This window comes from Leuresthes tenuis, unplaced genomic scaffold (assembly GCF_036924035.1).
Source record: "Leuresthes tenuis unplaced genomic scaffold, fLeuTen1.0.hap1 SCAF_15, whole genome shotgun sequence".
NCBI classification, from domain to species: domain Eukaryota; kingdom Metazoa; phylum Chordata; class Actinopteri; order Atheriniformes; family Atherinopsidae; genus Leuresthes; species Leuresthes tenuis.
The window spans coordinates 17,910,656-17,935,121 of record NW_027325369.1 but is presented as its reverse complement, the minus strand read 5'-3'; the positions used below and the strand labels follow the sequence as shown (position 1 = coordinate 17,935,121).

Sequence of the window (24,466 nt, the reverse complement as noted above, 5' to 3'; positions counted from 1 at the left end):
GAAGTTAGCTGTGTGTGCACTACATTGGCAAAGCAGACACACTGAACAACACCAACTCTGCTTCTGATTTTGGTCTCATGCTCCTCATCCTCGCTCATTTTCACCAAAGTGGAGTATTGAAACCACAAGTTGTCTGGTTCTGGACAAAAATAGTTCCTTGTTGGAGAGGAGAAAAAAATAGGTGATTTTGTGGATTCAATATTCTCTGTCTTTATGTAGAGTCATGTGAAAAAGAAAGTAGATCTTTTTCTATTCTAAGGCTTTATATATCAGGGCATAATAAGGAAAATTATCTGTTCCTTATCAGCTCTTAAAATTACATTTAATACATTCCCAGATGAGCAGCAATACGTGACATATTAGACCGTGTCACTATTTATTGAACAGCTAAGCAAAAATGTAAAAATCTTGCTTTCATATGAAATAAGAGGCTAAGTAGGCTAAATGCACTCGATAAATTGATCATCAGCAGGTGTGAGCAACTATATGAAAGCAGAAGTTTAGCCAGTATGGTGCTCGGTAAGATTCAGAAGTGTGTTAACACAATGCTAAGTAGGACAAACATCAGCAATGATCATGGAGAAGCAATTGTTGCTGCCCATCAATCTGGGAAGGGTTACAAGGCCGTTTCCAAATAATTCTGAGTCCATTATCCTACAGGGAGAAAGATTATTCACAAGTGAAAAATATTCAAGACAGTTAATAGTCTTCCCAGGAGTGGACTGAGCAAGTCGTAGCAAGTAACTTCAAGGTCAGACCATGCAATGCTCAGTGAACTTGTAAAAAAACCAAGAGCTTGATCTCAGACTCTGCAGGCCTCAGTTAGCATGTTAAATGTGAAAGTTCATGACAGTGCAATTAGAAAGTTATTTCAGCTTGTTTGCAGGAGAAAGCCTCTTCTAACTAAAAATAACATGGCAGCACAACTTAGGTTTGCAAAGATGCATCTGAGAAAAAAAACAGGACTTTTACTTTGAACAGACCAGACCAAAGTTGAGAATTTTTACCATAATGCAGTGTGCCATATTTGAAAGGAAGTATTTTAGCTTATTTTAAAGCCACCGGACCTGGGTGACCATGAACTCCTCTGTATACCAAAGTATTCTAAACTCAGACCTGTAAGCCATCTGTCTGACAGCTGAAGCTTGGCTGAAACTGAATCATGTAAACAATCAATGATCCCAAACACAACAGCAAATCTGCAACAGAACGGCTGAAAAAAAAGAAGGTGTTGCAATGACTAAAAAAAAAAAAAAAAAAATGCTGCAGACCTCAATGAGCTGAAGAAATGTCGTAAAGAAGAGTGGGCCAAAATTCCTCCACAACAATGTGAAGCTATTGCTGCTAAAGGTGTTTCTAGTTCCTCACACACAGTTTCTACATTTTGGCTTGGCTTTTGTTAGATAATGACATGGTGTAATTTGTCATGTGTTGTTGTTCTTCTAAGATTGTATTAACGTAATTTCAGGACCTAGGCAAGGAGATTTTTTTTTTAGTCATGTCCTGACATGATTAAACCTTAGAATTGAAAGCGAGTGCATTTCCTTTTTCACATGACTCTAGTTTAGTACATAAACTCTAAAGTTACAAAGCGAGTATTCAAACTTTTACGATCATCAACAGATGGTGTTTTGTTTCTCTCGTTAATCCTCATTTCTCTGCAGTTTGATCGGCCGAGGCATCGGTGTCAGTGCTGTTTAATGCACTCTTTGGCAGGCAACAGTAGATGAAAAAGTGAGAACGAAGTTTAAAACACTCACTCTTTACGAAACCATGCCAATCTAATTTGGATCTCACACTTTGGTGGGGTTTTTTGAGAGTTGATTATGCCAAATGTATTCAATACACATGGTAGTAAAAGGAATTACTCCCCAAAACCTGCAATATTTCAACAACTATGTGCAACACGAAGCCATCGTATTGAATTGAAGTGAACTGAACTGTACTTTATGCATTATAGTTTCGACATGAATTATTAAGTAAAATGGATATGTAAATAAGAAAATAAAATGTATAAATGTATAAAAATCTGGTTTGACATCTAGCTGAAAGAGAGGTGTGTTTGAAACCTCCAGAGATCGCTATAAATGCATCGATGTGTTTGTGGCTGAGCTGATGAGGTCACATGCAGCATAAGCAGGTGAAATCGTTCAGTGAACGCAACACGAACGCAAACTCACAGAGACTCCCCTTCACAATAACATGCACAGGAAAATCTGTTAACAAGCACTGCATACCCTCTTCCTTTACTCGCGTATGAGTAGAATATTGTTTAATAATATGATATAATGCCTCATACCATGTTCAAGACATAGATGTCAAGGTGCAGTGACAAAATGTAACCTCCCTAAAAGCTCTGTGACAGTCGTATAGGGAGCATATTGGTCCCTGTCTACTGCACAAATTAAGGTTTATTATCAACAAGATCAAGCAGGAAGTGGTGATCCAACAGTGTAGTTATCTGCATCCAAATCAACTTGGCCTTGACTAAACAATCGGTCAAATATCATCAAGATCTGCGAGTTCTTGCCAATTAACATAAATCTAAACTATAAAAAGCTGACGTCTCCCTCATGAATCAAGTCTACATCTTTGAACACTTCTCTCTGCACTGCAACTTGAGACACTGGTTGTGTTTCCTGCCAGTACCCAGCCGTGCAGCGAATTCATCCCCCTGTGGTGACACAGCAGAGTCTTGTTACTGCACCTGTGATCCCTCAGTTACCGGTGCTTGAAATTTTAACCCGGTGTGAAGGTTTTTCTTGGTTAGGGCCCTGCTCTCAAGGCTTTATTTGCTTCTGTCTTTGCCAAAAGTTTATCCTCCACAGTTTACTCTTTTCAGAAGATGCCAGGGTGCTAATGTATCAGTCAAAAGTTTTCTGGCAGCAAAGCTGTTTTTAGGTCACAAAAGTTCCACTAATCCAAGAAATCATTCAAAAGAGCACGGACACCTCTTCATGTGGATTTCCAATAAGTTATAACATGTTTCAAACACATGTATAGTTTGAAAATAAAGGATGTAGATTCAATTTTGTACTATTCTTACAGATTTTCCATGGTTATCAGTAAGTTACAGTGCATTTTGAGCTATGAAATCCCATTTTCTTTTACTATTAATTTAGCAGCTCTAAAAAGCGTGGTGGTGGGGGGGTCATATTTTCACCTTTTATGGTGGACTGGTTATCCAAAGTCATGGATAATAATTAAAAAACGACTCTTTAAAGATATGCACGACTGTCCAAATGAGAACCACATACCAGATTTAGAGAGGCAACATCTCTTTCCTTCTGAAATGTAAATGATAAGTACATAAGCAAGATATAAGAGAGATAGCGAGTACCTGTAAGTACTTAACTACAATATTTACTGATCCAACTATACCAAATAAAATAATACAAGAGTGATTATTCATTGCTCACCAGTCCATTGTATCCATTACAGCAATTGTCAGGCTGTCATATACAGTATCCACCTGCAACAGAAAACTAGTGTAAGTTCTTTAAATTTTAATAGCATGTGCACTGAGACAGTTACTTACAGGGTACAAACTGCAGTGTAGAAGTTCCCCATACATCCTGCAGTGCAGTAACCTAATGCCTTGGAGTAGGATGACAAATCCTGTTCTGCATTTATAAATGCATATTTGCTCCTGGCAAGATAAATGTTACAGTTCTGATTCAATAGAGTGCTTTCTCTCTGGATGAACACCGCGTTGTCAGTTGTGCAGACACATCTGCGGTGCTCATTTTGTTCTTTAATGAACCTTTTCTAGTACGATTCAGCCCCCAAAAAACACTGATTTTCGTCCTTTGAGTCTTGCCTTCTTACATCATCAGCAGGATAACCATTAGTCCAGAGAGAACCTTGGAGAAAAAGAGGTGGAGAGCAAATTTGGGCGTTTCAGGCCCACGGTCAAGATAGGATTTCTTCACGTCTTGGTCATGAATAATTCACCTGGACAGAGATACACAAGAAAAAGAATGTGCCTTCTGGGACAGTGGACCCAAATAGGAAGAGCAGAGGACAAGGAAGAGGTGGTGGAGTATGGAGGAGGCGGTGAGGAAACGACCAATAATCTCTGCTCGAGAAAGAGGTCAGTTTGAAAAATCTGTATGCCCGTGTGTACATGTGTATGTGTATGTGTACGTGTATGTGAACATGTATGTGAATGTGTATGTGAATGTGTATATGTATGTATGTGTATACATCCACATGGACTGTATTATAGCTTGACTGGTTTTGCTATGAAATCTCTCACAGCATTACAAAGTCATTGCTCCGTACTTGTTTGAGATTCCTACTTTGTTTAGAATTCATTCCCAAACAAGCAGAGGAAGAACTTAAAATGCATAACCGTAGAAAATAAGTCAAAGCGCTCCATATGGAAATCATCAGAGACAAAGCAGCCCGAGCCACGGACTGGTGGGTGTGCAGCACTGCTGCTTTGAGCTGAATTTGTTGCATCATTTTTGTCACTGTCCCCCCTCCTCCTCCTTCTCTTCCTCCTCCTTCTCCTCCTCCTCGCTGTCAGGCCCGGGCCCCGGACGCTACGCTCTGCCCCCTACAGTTGGATACATCAACCATGACTTCACCAAGCCCAGCAGCCCTGCATACTCCTTCCACAGCCGCATGAGCAGTGCCAGTAAGTTTTGTCCTCTTAAACTGTAAATCTGTCAGAAAACAGATCTATTACGGCGGCCTGCCTTGGCGTTGTCTTGGCACAAGAATAACAGCACTTACTTGACCTATTCAGACTTACTTTAAGTGTCTTACAGACTCTCATTTATATCTTTTATATTGCTCACATGGATTTTATTTTCTATAGTGGTCTCTGTAGACTCAAGCCCAGGACCGAGGTATCACGTTGGCGCCAAGGTTACCCGGTTTGGCCGGATGGAGACGCCATCTTACTCCATTTCAGGCAGAGGAAGACGTATCGGGAATATGGGTAATATAAATTAAAAACATCTCAAGTAGGTTGAGCTTCATCATGCATATAGACACAGTAGCTCTAATAAAATACTGGGTAATCTGTCCAAAGAGAACAATTCAGCTGATGAAACACCTTGAGCAAACACACACACACTGCCTTTATGAGATAAAGAGGGTCTATTTCTATCTATTTAAAACAAGAGGAAGATTATGAAATGCTTTGAAGCTGTATGTCTTTGACTTTAAACAATCTCTCCAAATGAGTTTCTGTATGTTTTTGTAGATGAGCAGTTCCAGACTCCTGGACCAGGAGCCTACAGCCCAGAGAGGGCTCCACCTCTCAACGCTCAACGCAGACCGCCATCTTACACAATTGGAGCCCGAACAAGATATCGCTCAATGGATGCCGTACCAGCGCCCAACAGGTGAGGGGAGGAGGTCGGGCAGATTGGGAGTTTATACCTGAGAACTGATCCAACTGTGAAGTATTTTCAATCATTCCATACTAGTGCACCATCTTACTGAAAATAAATTACACAGATGTCAAATGTGTATTCATCAACTGGTAAAAAATACAAGCCTCAACACTCAGATTGGTTTTAAGAATGCCTTTGTTTTCCTTAAAAATATAAGATCTTGCAGCACAGCATCCACTTGTACTTACAGCGGGATTGTTGAACTTGAAAGTCAGTGACTGTTAAGGGAAGATTGTGGTTTGGTTTAATGACGACCATCACAGTATTGCCAAAGTCTTACAGTATGTGAAAGAGCAGTTATTTGCGGACATTAGTCATGACACGAAGTGTCCATTTAGAACGGCTAAAAAACAGAGAAAACTTAGAAGCATACTGATTAAACATGGGATATAACAAAGAAAATTAAAGAAAAGAAGAGAAGCAGAGAACAACAGGGCTCTCTGTGTTTGTGTGTGTGCTTGGATGAGTTATTCACTGTCTCTCAAACAGTGGCAGGCAGACAGATACTGTCCTGCTAAAATGCAGTTCCCTGTCATTTCTTCCAATGAAATGTGCAGTTAGTCAGTGTTAGGCAGAGGGGGGAACTGTGGGTATCACATCAATGCAATCGTCTTTGACAAGCGTTTTCTTTAAGAAGTCACAACATCCTCATAAGGAGGGAGGAGGAAGGTGGATGGAGCAGTTATGTGCAGCACACATATATACAGTCTTTATCTCATGTAAGATTGAGACTGACATATAATCCATCAATACCGCAACACTTTATTCAAACACTTTTGTCACATCCGGATGGGGTTTAGACAATGATATTATTTGCACAGGGTTATAAAATCATGGCTGGAGGTGAAAAAATAAATAAAAAATATCCAACGTGACCGCATACAGTTACTCTTACGACCACTAGATGTCATATATTCTATTAGTGTAATTAAAGGTCATATCTGCCCACATGAACAAACACGACACAGATATGTTTTGTGGAGGAGAGCTGTCTCACTCCACCACAATGTTTTGTCATTTCAAGTCATACAGCATTGCATTTTACTTTGTGCTTGAGGTTTTGTGGGGTATGTAAGCTGTTATGTAAATAAGTTTTGTGGTGTCATAGTTTGGTGAGGTAATGTAAATCTAACCAGAATCTGGATTTTCCAACCTTACTCAAACTGCTTTTGCTGCCTAAATGAAACTACAGAGGATGCAAACTGAAAGAACTGCATTCACAGTCCTGCATCTTACACACCTGCAACAACTGCCTCAGCCACATCCTAAGTTGACTGTTGTGAATAAATGTACTTCCCTGTTTGTAAAATAGGAAAACATGACTTTGTTATTAAGAAGTAGGTGTGGACACGCATTTTTAGAAGGTACTGATAAACAGAGAGAATGTGAACAGCTTTACATAAAAGATATTGAGTGAACTTAAATTTTTCTGTCCTCAATCTTTCAGCTACAGTCTTCCTAATCTGCTGGGCTGTCAGGTTCCTCACAAACCCTCCAGCGCCAGTTACAGCTTCTCAGGCCGTAGGACAGTCGGAGCGCCCTCTGAAGATCTCGCTATGACTCCTGGACCGGGAAAGTACAACAGCATCAACCCAGATATCTACAGACAGCGCCAACCTTCCTTCTCCATTCAGAGCCGGACTAAGAAACCCAAATATTCGTCTGCTGTTCCGGGACCAGGCATGTACAGCCCAGAGAGGATTCATTTGCACCTTCCCAAGGCCCCATCCTTCACTATGGGCATCAGACATTCCGAGTTTGTTACCCCACTTGTGGTGGATGTGATTGACTGAATATGATGTGGATTTATTTCAGTTGCTGTTATTTTTCACATGATGATACAAAACTCCCCCCCAAAGATAAATGACTCCACATACATAATACTGATAGTTCAGAAAAACAGAAAGATAATACATTAACAGTTTTACCCAAATGTGGATTGTACACTGTATAAATAATACATCTGTGCATTTCTTCATAAATAAAACGAACATAAATAACTTCTGCTTGCATTGTTTGTGCATTTCAAAAAAGAACAAAACTATTCATGTCACCGCCAGCTTATGGGCGAAAAGGTGTTACGGCCTCGCTTTTGGCATTGTGATTTTTACAGGTGAACTCCAGTCGCTGCACTGGCCCAGACCCAGCAGCTCCTTAGCGCACACCTGGAACAGGTAGGCCCTGCCTGGGATCAGCCCCCTCAGCTCAAACTTGGTGTTCTCAAATGGGCCCAACTGATGGAGAGAATACAGGACACATTTAGAAAAAAAAAACCCATCCATATCAGTGTAACTTCTGTTAACTCTGTGGGTTTAAAATAAAGAACTATGAGATGTTTTTGTGTGCTGATGTAACAATTCTTTCTTTCTTCAATTGTTTGACTGATCACAGACTCATTGATTTAATTATTCAATTCTGCTTTACATTAATGAAAACAACATTCAGGTTGCCAGGATAAACCTATTGGGAATAATATTATATGTAAAACACCAATATAATCAATAGCAGAACTTTTAAATAAGCTACAAATCCACTGTTAATACGTGGCTTTAAGAATATTTCATAAGGGTATTACCAACTGATAAAGTCATTACTAACAATTCATAAACTATTTATTCACAATTACTTTTTTTTTTAGAAAGGAGGGCCGTAATTGTAACACTCCTGAACCTAGAAAGCTTATTTAATAAACCATTCAACTTTTAAAAGCAAAGAGAAAAGCTACAGTCACATGCTAAAATATTCTTGATTCTCGAAGCGAAAGCAGGGCTATGTGTTTTAATCCAAACAAACAAATACAATAAAAAAGGTTTAAAGGCATTTTGAAACTATGTTGTTAACAGAAGGCTACCACAGATTTTCCCAGGGGCTTTCTGAAACTTTTGAGGTCGACTGAAGAATCTAGGTAATTTTTTTTTTGTTTAACTTCTGCACAATATTGAGGTGTCAACTGTGGATGTCAACACTTTTGTCCAGTGTGTATAGATGAGGATTTTTCTTACATTGACAGACTTCAGAGTGTCCCTGTGGTGCCATTGGTACTGTATGTGGTATTTCAGCGGGAAGATGTCGAGGCTTGTCCAGGTAGGGGGAGGAGACCATTCCACCAACAAGTTTTTGATATTTTGAGAAAAAACCCTGACATCGACGGGAGGATCTGGTTTCACTGCAGACAGATTTGGAGATGGAATTTTAGATGAAATCGGACATGTCTTCACAGTATGAACTACATGGTCGTGTAAAGCAAAGCTGTAAAACTGCATTACTTCATGATCAGTTACCCTGTACACTTTTAACTTCTCTTTATACTTAAATCGGATCATACTAAATCTAAATTCTCACCTATATCCTCCAACATAAAACTTGTCAGATGAGAGCTGCTTCCACCAGAATGAACTGCAGTGACGTTGATGATATAGTCAGTGAGAAGTTTCAGGTTGGGCAGTTGGCAATGCCAAAGCTGAAATAAAGTGTCATGCAGTGAGAAAGTGTTTCATCTGCCTGTCATCTTGTCTATCCATTATTGGCATACTTCTCTGTGTGTTTAAAAAGTAAAAACATCCAATAGCGTTACTAAAGTGGCAAAAGTTGGATTTTTAGGGCTATACTTAACAGAGGGGAAATTCCCACTTGAACCGCATGTAATTATAATAATTATTCATGAAAAACTGTTATATTTAACTGTTATCCAGTTGTCTCTTGTGGGCTCACAAGACACAAAGCTTCGAGCTAATCTGTGGTCTGCTACACTCTAACAAATCAACTAAATAAATAATGTGAGAGGGGAATTTCTTTTCAAGACTCAGCAGGTCTATTCAACGCTGTAGTTTTTGGATGACAATTAGAGCTTGAATCCTCCTGACTTTAACATCATATTTAGGCTACTGTAAATGAGAAATGTATGCTTGGTTTCATAACCCTTCTGGAGATCCCTGACGCAAAATTGAATAAACCTGTACCTGTTCAGAGGATGATGACGGCGTTGCGGTCGGAGCAGATGAAGAGCCAGGTGGGATGAGATGGCAAGGCTTGATGGTCGGCTCTCTGGCTCTCTCACTGTGAAGAAAGGGAAGGGCACATGGAGAAAAAGAAAATTCTTCAAGACATTTGCTAAAAAGGGTCAGCGCATGGTTGTAATCAGTCACACGGACCACAGATTTACCTGTACGTGGCGATATAGTGCGTTGGGGGGGATGGGGAAGGTTCAGGCCAAGAGCAGAGTGTCACATTTGGGTAGATGGAGCACCAGCAGTGCACTGATGGAGTTGATGGAGGATCTGGTCGGAGAAATGACATTTAATCATCCACACAACTTAATTCAACATAAAGGTGATGCTTTAATACTATTTTTCTGCTTAGCTGTTTAAATTGTGCTGTGTATTAATTGGTCTTATCTATCCCTCTTGTTTTTTAACCCTCACAATTAAATGTCTAATCCAAGATCTCACTAATTCTAACCCCAAAACGGGTTTTAAAATTTGTTTGTCCAGCATTTTGGTCCCCACAAGGCTCCTGAACTTCACAATTATAGTACGTCAGTGGTTTACTGATCTCCCGCTTACAGTTAAACATGCCGCCCCCCTCACCCCACCCCTCCACGGAGCTGTGGAAACAAAGCATATTTCACTCAGACTGGTACTCACCCCCTAACGTTGCAGTTGCTCTCAGCAGGTCAAGGGCTTCACTTTCCAGAACACACAGGAGGAGAGCAACGGTGATACACACACTGCCAAACATCGCAGCTGTATGTGCTTCAGAGGATGACTTATTAACCCGAAGTAGCTTGTCTAAATACTTTAATAAATGTTACAGTGAACTCTCACTTGTGCAGATTAAAGACTCTCTGTTGTCCCTCTCGTCTTTGCTACGTTTCTCTGTATAAGATCTACTTCACTCCACAAGTCAAAGTTCAGAGATAACAGAGTAAACGTTTGCCCGGAAGCAGCTCCTCTTTGTGAGCTTGAGCGGCAGTTCATCAGCATTTTAAACTGCATCATGAAAATGAAAGAGGAACATGGACTGTGACTGTGTCAAAAACACCCATTTTGCAATACAGTCCGCTGATGTGTCAGGTTTCCTTATGTCATAAATAAAGACTGTGTCAAACTCACTTTATTGGATTACTTATATTTACAGTTTAGGATTTTTCGGCAGAGGACTCACATGACACAGGGAGTAAGTTTATAAAGACTAAAACAAATTCATCAGGGAGTTTTAATTACATGGTAAACAGCCAAGAAAGCCCCTGACATCATCTATATGTGCTTTCAGGTACTTCTCCTTTTGTACTCTAGATTACCCTCTGGTGTATATATGAGGCAGCTACAACTGTAATTCACTTTCATGGTCAGATTCAAGGCGCACTGCAGTGGAAATCTTATCCTTCTCTAGTGTCCACTTTCATGCCATCTGTATATACACTGTGCAGTCTTTCAGATATTTTCTCGATTGTCTCTATGAGGCCACAATAACTTCTTTGAGCTCCACGCAGAGAGGGTAGTGCTGTGGAGGTGCCAGCCCACTGTTGGAGCACTGTCTTTATGCATATTAATACTGTGAATTCCCCCGCTGGAGGTTCGCAGAGAGGTGAAGGCCTTGCTGATCCAGCTGTTCTTTGCTTCTTGTAGATCACTAGCCAAGACTCCCTTCTGGTGCTCCAACTCCTGCAGGAGAATAGCACAGTTATGAGGAAAATTGTGCATTCCACCCCCCCCCCCTCCTTGTGTGTGTTTGGATTTTCAGTTGTTGATTGTAGATATCAAGGTTTATGTTTGCGAAAGAGAATTCTAAACTTGTGAGGGTTGGCCAGCTTTTACAGGTGCTTTTACATGTTCAGGTCTTACCTGGATCTTGCATTTGGCCTCCACCACTTGCAATTTGGTCTGGGCCAACTCTTGTTCCAGTTCCCTGATCTGAGCCCTGAGGGACTCCTTCTCCTGGTCCTCCCTCTTCTGATCTGCCTGTGTGGAGCCTCCTTTGACACCCCCTCTGCCTTGTTCAGTCACCCCTAGTCCTTCTGTTTCTGAGTTATGATCTGCAGTGATTGATTCTGCAACGTGTTGGCAGCGGGAGCAAGCCTGTATCATACTCTGTAAGATGCATAGAGAGAGTAAGAAGCAGAAAAAGAGAGATGAAATGTCTGCCAGACTTCATCTGGTAGATTGGTGGCCATTGGTTTTTCAATTATTTCTAAAATCCTTGTTTTATGATAGTTTAATGTCTTAGACAACAAACAACCACCTGCTGTTGTATGTGTTAAAGGGATAAAAATGGGACGTTTTAGAAAGTGTTGAACCAACATTGACATCTAAGATATGGGAGAGGTAAAAGCAGAGATAAAAGCAAGATCGATGACAGTAGAGAGCTGCACTTACCGCGAGTGAATCTAACTCCTCTCTGTGGGCGGCCTGCTGTCTCTCCAGGCGCAGAGTCAGTTGAGAGCAGATCTTAAAGTAAGAGCATCTGATTTTAGCATCATTAGGCAAAGAATCCTCTTATCAAGTCTATCTCACACTCCTTTTCCTTATAATGGCAGCAGCCAGTTTTTAAATTCCTATCACACCAACAATGCCATCAATTTACTGTACCTGTTTGTAGTCTTCAATGATTCTAGATGACCTTTTGATCTCCTGATCAGTCTTCTCCAGCTCCCTCCGAAACACCTCCTTCAGCTATAAGAAGTGGAAATTTCTTTACTCACACATGCCTGCAATTAACTTTCAACAGCCAGATTTACTGTAAGGGGCTAACATGAGCATCTTTATCGTTACCATGACAGCTTCCTCCTCTTTCACTCTTTTCTCTTCTTCTGTGGCCAGAAGTCGATGTTGGGTATGTAGAAGGTCTTCGGTCAGCTCGTCCACTCTGTCTTCGGCCTGAAAAAACACAGCGGCAATTACTACTGCACACGCAACACCAGAATGTAAATGATGTCAGTTAAGCTCCAAAATTTGGATTTTGAACAAAAATATGAGCTTATTGTAATTCAAAGTGCAACACTAATTCCATAAAGTAGGGATGTTGTAGCCATATGTGAACACGATCCAGAAACACTGTCCTAAATGGCCTGAGCCAAAGTGGAATACTGTTTTATGGTGTGACGGATCAAAATTTTAATTTTTCTTTGAAAGTCATGGATACTCTGTCCGCTGGACTGAGGAGGAGAGAGACCATCCAGCCTGTTATCAGGACTCAGTTCAAACATATATAGTCATAACATACAGTTTGCTCATCTTTTTGGTGGAACCTCCACGCTTCTTGTTTTTTAATTTAAAAAAAGCCGTCAATAGTACCTTGTCAAGAGCATTCCTCAGAGCGATCTTGCTTGTGATCAGTCTGTGGGCCAGGTTGTCATTTTCCTGCTCCAGGCGGAGGCTGGCCTGCTGAAGGCGATCGTTTTCCCTCTGCAAACCACAGAAAAATATATCAGGTTCTGCAGATAAAAAATGGAAATTGAGTCACTTAAGAAGAAGAGGAAAACAGGAGTGATCTCAGACCAAGTATTTGTCCAAAGGGTCTTCCTTCTTGTCTTCCATTATTTGAAGCCTGCTTTCGCCAAGTTTTGCTTTCTTTGTTGGGACCTGAAGGGAGACCGAAGGGGCTTATGAGTAATGTGAAAAATAATATCTAAGCTAAAGAAAGCTATCTCTCCCAAACAGATCTGCAGGATTACAGGATGTAAGGTTGACAAATCAAGAACAGGCCACAGAAGGTGATGGGGATAAATCAAGGATAAGATAAAGATAAAGCTGGGTATATGGGGGAAATGCTAATCTGCGACACATAAATAAAGGAGAGAAGAGACTTCTACAAAGCATGAAATGGATTGCCATATCTCAAATATCTAAAATGAACAATCAGAATTAATTTCACTGTATCTCAAATCAAAAATCTCACAGAGAAGAATGTGCTTTGTGTTAGGCTCGGGCTTGCAGTTGCCAATCAGCAATAGCTCATACAAGGAATGTAGAAAGACGGAATCTATGTTCATTCTTTTTCAAGCAAATCCAAAAGTAATTTAAAGAAAGTATATCGTACTCATTGTGCCATATTCAAAATTACAAAACAGTTTTGGTGAAAGTAAACAATTACAATAGTGGTCTTCCATCCATTTTCTATACCCACTTAATCCATCGGTTGGGTTGCCCTGGACAAGAAGCCAGTCCATCACAGGGTTGCACAGAGACAAACTACCACACATGCTCACATTCACTCCTAAGGAGGATTTTAGAGACACAAATTAACTTAACATGCATGTTTTTTGACAGCGGGGAGGAAGCTGGAGTACCCAGAAAGAACCCAGACATACACGGGGAGAACATGCAAACTCCACACATAAAGGCCCCAGGTGGGAGTTGAACCTGGAACCCTCTCATGTGAGGTGACGGTGCTAATCACCACACCACCGTGCAGCCACAATAATGGTCTTCTGCAATTAATATGTTAAAAGTCTAAAGTGAATGTTCTTTAGATTAGGAGGACAACTTTATTTTTCCAGTTCAATGGAAAAGAAAGTGCAACATTTTCTCTGGAATTTAGGGATTCAAGAAGCATGAAGTAGCATAAAATTTAAATATTTAAGTACATTTAATACAAAGCTGATAAATTACACTAATTGAGTAAGTCTACTGATTTGTGTTTTGTTAGTTCTTGAGTGAATCCATGCAGCAGACAGCCTTACTGTGAATGTAGGTCCGGTTTCAGCCACCAAACAGGCAAGGATCTCCTCCTCGGTCATCTGGTCCATAACGGTGGCATCACAGGCCATCGCCACGCACATTTCTTCCATCATGTTAACCAGATATGCAGACGCCAGGGGCTGCTCCCGCTCACTCACACACACACACACACACACACACACAGAAACGGTCACAGCGTTTCAACGCAAAGCCTCTACTTCCAACCAGAGGGGCCAAGAAAATCCACCTGCAGATACTCAAGTCCCTCCTGAGTGATTTCAGAAGGATGCAGTTGGCTTGTTTTTACATGCAGTGACAAAAGGTCGGTACAGCATGCGAGCAAAAATATCAGGAAATCAGGATAAAGTCCAAGTCCTTGTCCGGAAACAAGGAAACTCTCTATAGTCCAAAGGTGAGCAACAGAGCAACAGAGCAAAATATCTAGACAGTGTAAGGACACCTAACGAGCAGCAGCCCCTTTCACAGTGTCAGGTGAGGCACAGAGGTGTAGTGTGTGTTACAGGTGTTTGGGCAGTAACAGGTTCAGCAGGGTTTATATGCGACCTGAGAGCACATGAAAGAAAGACAGCACTGACCACACCCACAATTGTGCTTGCATTTCTTATCGCCTCACCTGTCTTGTTCCCTGAGACACACACAAACATTAACACCTGTTTGTGATGTCACACTTAAAAAAAAAACTACATTTTTAAAAAAAATCAAGGCAGCTGGTTGACTGTGATTCATATGGTGATAATGAGCAGACACGTTGACTTGACTTTTTTTCGTTCACTTTCATTTTCAACCTTCCCCTCACACTCACACAGATGCTGTGTAAACCTGGCAGACTTGTCACCTCAACGCTGCTTGTGCATGTAAGGAGTAAATCGGGCGGTATTTGTGATATGTCACCCTGGGGTGTTGGTGAAGAAGCTCTATTATTGTCTTGGGCTGAGCAGTCTGACAGAGAGGCAAACGAGTCCAGCAGGTAAAGCACTAAATACCAAAGCACAAAGGCAGAATAGAACCATGATTCTGCACCTCCGCCAGTAATTGACGCCCACTTTTTCTCGTATATTCCCAGCCATCATTTACATGTGATGAAGCAGTTTTTCTTAATATTTTCCCGCAGCTGTGAAATCAGTCATTCAGGTTTGTTTTTTTTTCCGTCTTCCCATATCTGATGATGGTTCAGTTTCAAGACTTTCCACCGTCCACTTCCCCTTCTTAAGCTTCAGTCAGTGCCGCTGCTTCTCACTTCTATATCTTTCAAGTTTACATTTGTGTCCCTCTGCAGTTTTTCTATCGACACTTCCCGTTTTAATGTACTGTATGTCTGTGTTTTTTTCTCAACCCAGAAACTGATTTCAACATCCCAAGTATCCTTTGTCTGAGTCACTGTAGGGGAAAAAAAAAAAAGAAAAACACCAAAAAGCCCGGGCAGATATATAAACATTTATTCCCCTTAAAAAAAAAAAAGGAACATTTTTGTGCAACAACGTGGATTTCTCACGGTATCAGGGTGTATCGAAGCCTTTTCTACAAACATAGTCGAGCCAGAAAGAGAAAAAAAAAACAATACAAAGAAGTCAAAAATAAAAAGTGTACTGTTCAGTTCTGTTACAGCAGTGGTACAACAAACCAGTGAACACAAAAACTAAGCCTCTCTCACCACTCTATGGAGATACTTGTTGCATGAGAGTATAATAGCTATGTAGTCGTGAACACCAAAGCTCTGAATTAACATATAAAGCTATATATATATATATATATATATATACACGATTTATCACATACTCCAGAACAAGAGCATGTGATGCAAAGGAAGTCAGAAAGTGTGATTAAGCTCAGTGGAGTGTGATGTGACAATATATTGAATAAATATCTTAAATAACACTCTCTATATTGGCAATCGTATTTTTACACACACACTTTTCACACAGTTTATGTATAAAGTTGAATGTGAATTTCTGTCTCCAAATGTACATTTCTAGCGTTTTTTCATTGTGATCCTCTTTCCGAAACACACAGGAGAACAGAGAGAAACTAAAATGGAAAACTATGGGGAAAAAAAAAGAAACTACAATACCAATTAAAAAATATATAGCCTCACGTATATTCTGTGTGGCAACACAGTATCTTGTAACTGCATTGTAGCCAATAGGATGGCTTTGAAAATCAGGAAAATACTGTATGGCACAAGAAGGAAGTCTCATCTTCCAGTCTACTCTCTAAATTCTAAGGACCTCACTTTTCATCCAAGTCAATCTGTAAACAAGAAAAAATTCACTACATCAACTTGTATGGTACACCATAGAATAAATGTATGGTTAGTTGTCTAGTTACACAACAGACAATTTTCTCGCAGACTGAAACTATGTGTATACTTTCAAGTAACTGCGATATGCATTCAATGGCTTTAAAACTCCCCTTCAGTCTTCCTGTACTACCTCTGGACAAAGCTCCATTACGAGTTTCTATAGCTGGCAAACTACTCCTTACAGAAAAAAAGTGTTCGACCTTATGTGCTGTAAGCTGGAGGGTGAATGGAGGTGGACACCAGAAGGGAGGGGGGAGGAATGATTAACAGAACCTAAAGAAATGGTGACATGGGGGGGGGGGTCCTGTTTAACTTGTATGTCGAAATAAGACAAAGATTAACCTTGTGTCTCAACAAGACCTCCGAGTGATCTAGTGAGATTTAAAATCCCAGTTCACAAGTCTGATACTAGGCACATTCACATGACACTGGAAAAAATAAATCTGTTAGCCCAAGCAAAAACAAACTTTTAAAATGAATGTAAACATGTCTGTCGGACAGAAATTTTACAAAATTGAGCATCTCAGTGCTAACACATCCAGATAATGGGTTGGGGACAGAATCACTCCTGCATGTATGGTCTGGTCTGGGTGCTCAACACATGCTCCAAAATTAATTCCTTCTGCCATTTTTGCAAAAACAGTAGAGCGTAAGTATATTCCAATACAGCCAAATACCAAAACCTGCTCTCATTCCCTTTAAGCTGTTGTTTAAGCTTTGCAGCGTCTAACATAGTTTGATCAATACCTCAATGGCGCTCTTTTGCATGTTGCACTGGGACAAGGATGGTGGTCCAATTAACTGGCCAAATGAAGATGTAACCGTAGCTCAACTCAACTGTGAATGTCACCATCCTGAATGAAAAAAAATCTACAGCTATGAGGAATCAACCTTCTACAATGCTACTTTTAGAAGCATGTCACGCAAACACCACTAACTAATCAAACATAGAGATATTTCTGCTGGCAGGAGAAGCCCATTTTATCTAAATGACTCCAAACAGTCATTTGCAGGCCTGAGGATCAGCTCACCTGGAGCTTTTTAAAAGAACCTTGCATGACAAAGAAAGATTTGCTGTGTCCTAATTTCTTAAAATTGTGTTTGATAATTTCAAAATATAAAGGGGTTGAGCAAGAATGGAAAATCTGTGAATAAAACATTTTATGTATAGCAGATTTATAAATATCTCTAACGCTTCTCCAAAATGTTTCTAAAAAAAAGTGCTGAAATCACTGGGAAATGAAGGCTGATTTTAATCATACTTCTAAACAACAGATTCATATTTTGCTTCAAGAATATTGTCTCTAAATGACTGAATTACAAAAACTTTTTAAAGCTATTTGTAAATTACTTAGGAAAAACATTCAAGGAACTTTTCCAGGCCATCTTTACATTTGGCTTGATCGACTGCATTGATTCCTGTGCTCCGACTTCAAGACTTGCACTGACATCCCACCAGTGATACAATTCCCAGAAACGCATAAATACCCTGTGCGATTTAGCCCTGTGTTACATAAAACGAAAGTTTTGGTAGAGTTGCGTACCATTTCCCTGCAGATCGAATGCTGTTCCCATTGCAGCTTTAGACTGCTACAGCTGAAACTGTTGACGAAAGAGAAGCTCTAATGATGAGTTTATGGGTCACTTCCTTGTCTGAATAAGTGTGGTTGAATGTGTGACTAAAGGCAGTGTGTGCAGTAAAACGGGTGTGCGTAATTGTGCTGTATTTACTTGAATTTAGATCTAAAAAAAGGGACATGTGCGAGATGGGTTTGTCCACATGTCTGTGTGAGTATTTACGGTGAGGAAAAAGTCAGACATCGGTGCTGTAGGGGCGCGGCGGAGGAGGGAACATGTCTGTGGGATTGTAGTAACTCAGAGGTGAGGAACTCTGCGGGTTGACAGATAGAGGAAGAGAGACAGACGGGTTGTCGTAGTAGGTATGGAAGCCCAGCCGCTCCCCTCCGTTACGCATGTTGTCTGTAAGTCCAGAGCGGAGAGGGTGCGGCGAACAGGTGAGGCAGTGGTTGTGGTGAGAGCCCGTTTCCAGCTGATCCAGAGAGACCGGGGTGATGGCCGCACCGTCCATGGCGAGGGCGTTGCAAGTGTTGCACGGGAAGTGAGAGAGAGGGTCTGCTCCCGCCACAGAGCCCACGTCCACCTCAGAATCATTTTTCTTACAGCAGTAATACTAAAGGAGGTAGACAGAGAGAGACCGGGACAGAGGGGAGTATTCAGGTACTTATTGTCTTGATGGCATCAAAAACATCAATTGTATTGAAGAAAGCTCAGAGGAAAGAGGAATGTTTTCTCTTAAAATTGCCCCTTGATTTAGTCACTCATTTAGTCACAATTTATGTTTTTAATGGCTCTGGTAACAGGTTTACATATGCACCTTTGGTAATTTGTATGCACCAAAACATTAAAGGCCTATCATACAACATATCTTACACATATTTTACCTAAGAATACCATAATTTGACTTAACTGCTGCTTCACAGAGAGCAGATAAACATAAAAGGAAAACTTTGTCCAAATCGAAACATCTGAAGAACTAACAGACATAGAGTGTCAAAAAAAGCATGCTCTCACTACCAGCTTATGTAGCAACCCAGAAAATTGGGCTTGATTGAGTTACACTTGAACGTACATTTAATTTTGTGCAGTTTTTTTTTTTAACAAACAGGATAAAAAAAAAAAAAATGTCAATCAGTGGATACAAGATTCACTTTGAGGTTGAACTCTATCCTTCCAATGACTGAGAATCATACATGTGCACATATTGATACCTGGAGTCTACAGTAACAGAGGACTGCTACGATGCACAGCAGTATCACCCCGGCGAGAATTCCCCCAGTTATGACAATAGTTCCCGCTGACATTCGACCAGCTCCCCATCAAACCCTTCAGTGGTGGCAGTACAGAGAGAGACATGTATGAACAATGCAAACCATCAGAATTTGACAGATAAACATGAAAAGAAAGAAGTGTCAATGGGATTTCAGTAGCCCTAGATTAAATTCAAAATATTCTGTATATTTACATCCAATGTACCATCATGTTAAAATTACATCTTATATATATTGAAATGTAAGTTTTGTAAATGACATGTGTTGAAACTAGCTTGTTATCAAACAGCTGTCATCAAATTGATGGGTTGTCTCAAGCCTGACCTGTACAGATGGGAGATAATGTGAGGGATCTTTGTGTGTTGTTGAATTATAACAAAACTACAGAACATCGTCAATGCTCTATGACAATAATCTATTTCAAAAAGTCTTTGAGGCGGGATCGCTTCCAAGCAATAAGCTCACAAATCACTGTGCCTATGCTTCATTCACAGTCTACAGTATACTCAGCTCAAACAGAAGAGATTGTCACTTACATTAGAAGACGGTGGGAGACGCAGAGATGGAGAAATGTGAGAGGAAGGGAAACCATGACAGGCCTGTCGAGTATCGCTCTCAAAGCCACCTCTCGCCGAAACTCCTGCAGGCAGACGAGGCTTTTGTCAAGGAGGAAGTGATTAGAATGAGAAACCTATCCTATAGGGCTATTGTGACCTATTGTCATTGATGAATAAAATCCATTTTATCAAAGTTATTGTTTAGCCTATAAAATCTTAGCTACAAATCATCAGAAGTTCAGTTTACGTGACACATAAATCTTCACATTTGGGAAGTTGTAACCAGCTCATGTGTGGTATTCTTTTCCTGCCTGATGACATTAAACCTTATCTTGCAGTAAAACCCATTCTCACAACAGAATGTTTTAGGAATACAAAATGCAAGATGTGCTGAATTCCTGAAGAGCTTTGGATGGGAATCAATTAACATGCTGTATGCAGCAGAGCCTTCGTTGCAAATCAGTCATAGGGCACTATGGTATATGCTAATGTGCGGTACAGTTTCAGCATACTAAATCTGACAAGTGGGTGCATCTGCTGCCATTAAAGATAACTGTCAGTGATTAAAAAGCACCTCTCAAAGCCTGAGGAGTTTTAATTGTGGTGGCAATTTGGGATTTTTATTCATAAAGTCGAACTTTCACGTCTGAATTGATTTGGATACATCCAACAATGGCAGATGACAAATTAAATGAAAGCAGGCATTTATTCACTCGCTACTCAAGAAAGGCGCAACATAATAATAGGGGCAATATGTAAAATAGGAATAGTTAACAGAGTGTGTCTGCTGGTGTAAAGCAGCTATTCTATAAGTTTAACATGATGAACAGTAGAATATTGTACTGTATGAACAGAAAAAAAATGGATGAGTACACAATCACTTGGGTGGTTAAGTGGCCTTAAAAAAGTATAGGTTAAGATATAATAAGGTTTTTAAACAGGAGGCAGACTTGAAGTACCCCTCTGCTAAAAATCTAGTTTTTAACCTTATCGATGTAAGGTCCATCATGTGTTTTTTATGTGTTAGAAGGCATATCATGAAAAAAATGAGCCATAAATGCTACATCTGAGGATTTCTGATTTGAATCTCCAGAGCATCGCTTACATCCTCAGAAAGGCGAAGTCAGCCTGTTTTACATAGACTATTTTTTGGACACAATCTTGACAACCTGTATAGCTGTGTAGTTTAATCGCATTTGCTGCGAGGACCCAATGAAACAAGAGGGGCCAGAAAGCTACGAGAAGAAGTTAGCCCAAGCCAGGCAAAGGCTGAGTGAGAAAGCCAAGGGTCTCAGCCAGCCAAGAGAGCTGTGGTAGCTCGAAGCGAGACAAGAAGCTTGTCGACTTTGAATCAGTCAGTCGAGAGCTCACCCAACATAATGCACAATGATGCACACCCTCTACATGACATAGTGCTAACTAACAAAGTTTATTCAGTCAATGGCTTCTTCAGCTCTGCTCCAACAGAGACCGTTACAGGAGATCATTCCACAGCCATAACTCGACACTATATCTTTTACAATGATTAATGATGAACTGAATTATTGATTATTTACTTTTTTGTTTCTGTATGCTGCAAAACTGAATTTCTCATTTTAGGATCAGATCAATATTATTCCATTCAGCATAGTGGACATCAACTGTACTGATCGAACACACAGCTATGTTTTATGAGAGGAACGTAGCTCCATGTATTCACCAGACCGATGCGCACAGCCAGTCAAGGTCAGTAACTGGTCAGGTTGGCGTGTGGTGTGATTTACAAAGAGGTCTGGAACAGTCACCGACAATCTGGGCCAAAAAGGGTGGGGAAGGAGAAACAAAGAGTTGTCAATGTGGAGGAGAATTTATGCAGGAGAAGTCCGAGCCCCTCAATCTACTTTATAATCTAATTAGATAAATATGGGTTGCTCCTTCTTTATTTCAATCATATCTTTTGTTCAATAGTTCACCAGAACAGTCCTTTTACCCATTCTGTGGTTCTTATCTGACCTTTGTGTCTGGTTTACATCATGTAGAGGAAATTAAATCACACTCTGCGTGGGATAATCTGAAACTATTTGTTTGCTTATTTAGGCCAGATCTTGGACAGGAGTCTCTCCAACCTCACCGAGGCTGGGCAAGGAAGAAAGGTCAGGGAAATGATAGGGACAATAAGTTTCACACTGTCCTAAGATAAAATCTTTCTTACCATGATTTCAAATTGTACAGTAAGTAAAGGCCAGCTAGAGCACCAGCTCCTGATCCAGTAACTATGAGAAAGGGAGTGTCAAAGTAAGCGAAAGGTGGTCTTGACCTAACACGTATAAACTGTATATAACTATTTATTTTCCTTAAGAGTTGTAAGTAACATAGGCAGGCTTTAGGACCAGCTACAGCCCTCTGGTTTCTATTTTTTTTCTCTGTTACGATGTTTCAAATGGAGGGAGAAAGGTCAGAGACTTGACTTGGCGTCCTCTGTAAGCCTGAATGATTAATCTGCTTCCTTGGAATGTTCCTATATATTGATGAAATCTTCAGGACAGTATTTGCCGCATACATACAAAGATGCTTTTAGTGTGACGTTAAGAAACAAAAGGGACAAATAGAGTACACGACCGCATCAGAAGAGCACTGGTGGGATTCAAAACACCCCCTGGTTTTAATTTGCTTTGCAGGTCAATAATCTTTAACAAATAGTTCTGATAGTCACATTAGAGCAAAAGGAGAAAACAAAGCAAACGCACACAGCAGGCTGAAAGAGACTTGCTTAATGTGTGACAGATAGCACAAAATGAGCCACAGGCAACACATAGAATATTGATGCCTCGTTTAGTTTCACATCAACATATCAAACAGACATCAAGTCATAGCCTGGAACACCCACCTGATCGATCGGACTCAGAGAGAATAATATATTACATCAGCATGTGAAAAGGACATTTCATTAAGTTAGATTAATTTAGATTGCCGAGTTAAGGCAGAAAGATTCATTTTAAGCACTGCTTTTATAGTAATTACAACACCAGATGAGTTTGTTAATCTACTGTTCAAGTCGATTAACTAAATCATGGAGGTATTTTTCAACAGAGGGACAACATTTAATTATGCCAATTAATTAGGTTTTTTTTTTTCTTTTAAATCACCTTCCGAATGCTGGTAATATTAATGAAGTTCACTAAAATAAGAGCTCTGAGCCCCCAAAAGGTGTAATTTACAGTGAAATTAGGCAATTGAGTAATTAAATCATTTAAATATCATCAGACTAGTCAGGAGGTAAGAGGGAAAAAAAAAGCTTGTGCGTATGTGTGGGAGGGTGAAGTGGTTTTATTTTATGCCCGACTCTGGAGCCCCGAGTTCTTCGGCTTGGCCACAGCCAGGTCCAGCAAAAGGTGTCTTTCCTGTGTCCACGTTGCCTTTCAGCAGTCAAATACAAGCCTATATGAGCTGTATCGCTTATAAACAGTAGAGATAAGACTTAAGGTTCTATCATTCAATATAGAATGAATTCAATTTCTGACTATTTTAAAGTTGTACAACAATCACAGGAAGAAAATGCGCTCTGTTAATGTGTGTGGAAATGAGCACAAGAGCCTCCCTCCCTGACAGCTCGCTCTCTGCAGTATCTTCCATTGCGTCATCGTACTAAATTATATACACCAGCGCCACGATATTGTTGTTAAAAGCAAAGTGGGGAGCGAAGAGGTCCCCATTTCTCCATCTCCACCTGCTCTTTCCCCGTTTCTCCTCACTCCTTATCCTACTTGTCTCGTCTCTTTGTCTCACATTCATTTTTTCCACCACGTCCTCCCTTTTTGCCACTAGTACATCATTCTCCTCCAGGTCCATCAGTTTAAATCCAAGACGTGCACGAACGCGACAGTGGCACAATGATGCAAGAATTATGGCTTTCTGTGATGTACATCGACACAGACAAAGCAATGGAACCTTTTTAGGAGACTAAAATAAGTGATTCTGACTAACATGTAAACCAATTTATGCAAGAATGGTTGAGGTACAGCCTCACACAAGAGTTTCCAGCAGACTAGAGAGACAAAGATGACAACTGACAGAAGTTGGAATACTCCTCTTAAATGCTGTCAGAGAATCTTATCCAACACAGTTCGTGTGTGACTACGGGGGTGTTCACAGCTGACTGGTTCAACTGAGAAACACACACAAGAACAAATTAGAGCAGACGCAAGACGACTCTTAGATTTAAATGTGGCCTAAAAGAAGTCAGGAGATCTGCCTGCATTTCCACGAGTTGCTGACTTGGACAAGTGACAGGGACAGCTAATAGGCAGCTGAGTTCAACAACACAGAACACTTAAGTTATGAAGTGAACCAGTCCCAGGTGACCTGCAGACAAGTTACACAGAATGCATCTGTCAAGTGAGCTTTGAACATAGTAACTAAAGGATCTGCTTCTTCATTATGCAAGACTGGGGTTGTAGAAATGTTAAACTGGGAGATTTGCAGGGATTTCTAAAGTTAGTGTGAGTGTTTGTGTGCGTGTGTGTGTGTATGTGTGTGTGTGAGAGAGAGGCCCTCGGCTATCAGCATTGGCGCTCTTTACTTACAACACTGCATATAGAAGGGTGGCATGAAAAGCAAATATGGGCTGTGATTAATTATCATTTTTATCTTTGGACATTAAATTCCCCCACTAAGC

The 24,466-nt window shown here is 40.4% G+C and overlaps 4 protein-coding genes across 4 annotated transcripts; 1 reads left to right on the top strand and 3 right to left on the bottom strand.

Moving 5' to 3' along the window:
- Window positions 1–3,980: 3,980 nt before the first annotated feature.
- odf3l2a (outer dense fiber of sperm tails 3-like 2a) lies at window positions 3,981–7,240 on the top strand. The gene is made up of 6 exons (XM_072365846.1): window positions 3,981–4,056; window positions 4,261–4,280; window positions 4,396–4,642; window positions 4,826–4,948; window positions 5,216–5,357; window positions 6,856–7,240. The coding sequence occupies exons 1-6, from the start codon at window positions 3,981–3,983 to the stop codon at window positions 7,199–7,201; spliced, it is 954 nt and encodes a 317-aa protein (XP_072221947.1). The 3' UTR covers window positions 7,202–7,240.
- Window positions 7,241–7,259: 19 nt separating this feature from the next.
- ebi3 (Epstein-Barr virus induced 3) lies at window positions 7,260–10,280 on the bottom strand. The gene is made up of 6 exons (XM_072365946.1): window positions 10,052–10,280; window positions 9,571–9,685; window positions 9,368–9,464; window positions 8,751–8,868; window positions 8,411–8,574; window positions 7,260–7,642 (listed from the first exon to the last, which is right to left on the bottom strand). Exons 1-6 carry the CDS (start codon window positions 10,143–10,145, stop codon window positions 7,487–7,489), a joined length of 744 nt encoding a protein of 247 aa, XP_072222047.1. The 5' UTR covers window positions 10,146–10,280; the 3' UTR covers window positions 7,260–7,486.
- Window positions 10,281–10,730: 450 nt separating this feature from the next.
- On the bottom strand, window positions 10,731–14,227 carry LOC140270070 (rab GTPase-activating protein 1-like). Its single transcript, XM_072365145.1, has 8 exons — window positions 14,089–14,227; window positions 12,905–12,988; window positions 12,701–12,811; window positions 12,179–12,283; window positions 11,996–12,079; window positions 11,783–11,854; window positions 11,252–11,497; window positions 10,731–11,071 (listed from the first exon to the last, which is right to left on the bottom strand). Exons 1-8 carry the CDS (start codon window positions 14,197–14,199, stop codon window positions 10,841–10,843), a joined length of 1,044 nt encoding a protein of 347 aa, XP_072221246.1. The 5' UTR covers window positions 14,200–14,227; the 3' UTR covers window positions 10,731–10,840.
- Window positions 14,228–17,790: 3,563 nt separating this feature from the next.
- Window positions 17,791–19,297, bottom strand: LOC140270595 (protein FAM163A-like). The gene is made up of 2 exons (XM_072365792.1): window positions 19,196–19,297; window positions 17,791–18,597 (listed from the first exon to the last, which is right to left on the bottom strand). The coding sequence occupies exons 1-2, from the start codon at window positions 19,286–19,288 to the stop codon at window positions 18,220–18,222; spliced, it is 471 nt and encodes a 156-aa protein (XP_072221893.1). The 5' UTR covers window positions 19,289–19,297; the 3' UTR covers window positions 17,791–18,219.
- Window positions 19,298–24,466: the final 5,169 nt, after the last annotated feature.

What these genes read in the sequence shown, in the direction of transcription:
- odf3l2a (XM_072365846.1), top strand. Translation starts at nt 3,981, where the DNA reads ATGTGCCTTCTGGGACAGTGGACCCAAATAGGAAGAGCAGAGGACAAG. An exon ending in CATTACAAAGTCATTGCTCC is followed by an intron (nt 4,281 to 4,395) that starts GTACTTGTTTGA and finishes GGAAATCATCAG; the next exon opens with AGACAAAGCAGCCCGAGCCA. An exon ending in CAGCCGCATGAGCAGTGCCA is followed by an intron (nt 4,643 to 4,825) that starts GTAAGTTTTGTC and finishes TATTTTCTATAG; the next exon opens with TGGTCTCTGTAGACTCAAGC.
- LOC140270595 (XM_072365792.1), bottom strand. Translation starts at nt 19,288, where the DNA reads ATGTCAGCGGGAACTATTGTCATAACTGGGGGAATTCTCGCCGGGGTG. An exon ending in TCTGTTACTGTAGACTCCAG is followed by an intron (nt 18,598 to 19,195) that starts GTATCAATATGT and finishes TACCTCCTTTAG; the next exon opens with TATTACTGCTGTAAGAAAAA.
- LOC140270070 (XM_072365145.1), bottom strand. Translation starts at nt 14,199, where the DNA reads ATGATGGAAGAAATGTGCGTGGCGATGGCCTGTGATGCCACCGTTATG. An exon ending in AAACCGGACCTACATTCACA is followed by an intron (nt 12,989 to 14,088) that starts GTAAGGCTGTCT and finishes GTCTCCCTTCAG; the next exon opens with GTCCCAACAAAGAAAGCAAA. An exon ending in AAGAGGAGGAAGCTGTCATG is followed by an intron (nt 12,080 to 12,178) that starts GTAACGATAAAG and finishes CACTTCTTATAG; the next exon opens with CTGAAGGAGGTGTTTCGGAG.
- ebi3 (XM_072365946.1), bottom strand. Translation starts at nt 10,145, where the DNA reads ATGTTTGGCAGTGTGTGTATCACCGTTGCTCTCCTCCTGTGTGTTCTG. An exon ending in CACTATATCGCCACGTACAG is followed by an intron (nt 9,465 to 9,570) that starts GTAAATCTGTGG and finishes CTTTCTTCACAG; the next exon opens with TGAGAGAGCCAGAGAGCCGA. An exon ending in TTTTATGTTGGAGGATATAG is followed by an intron (nt 8,575 to 8,750) that starts GTGAGAATTTAG and finishes ATCTGTCTGCAG; the next exon opens with TGAAACCAGATCCTCCCGTC.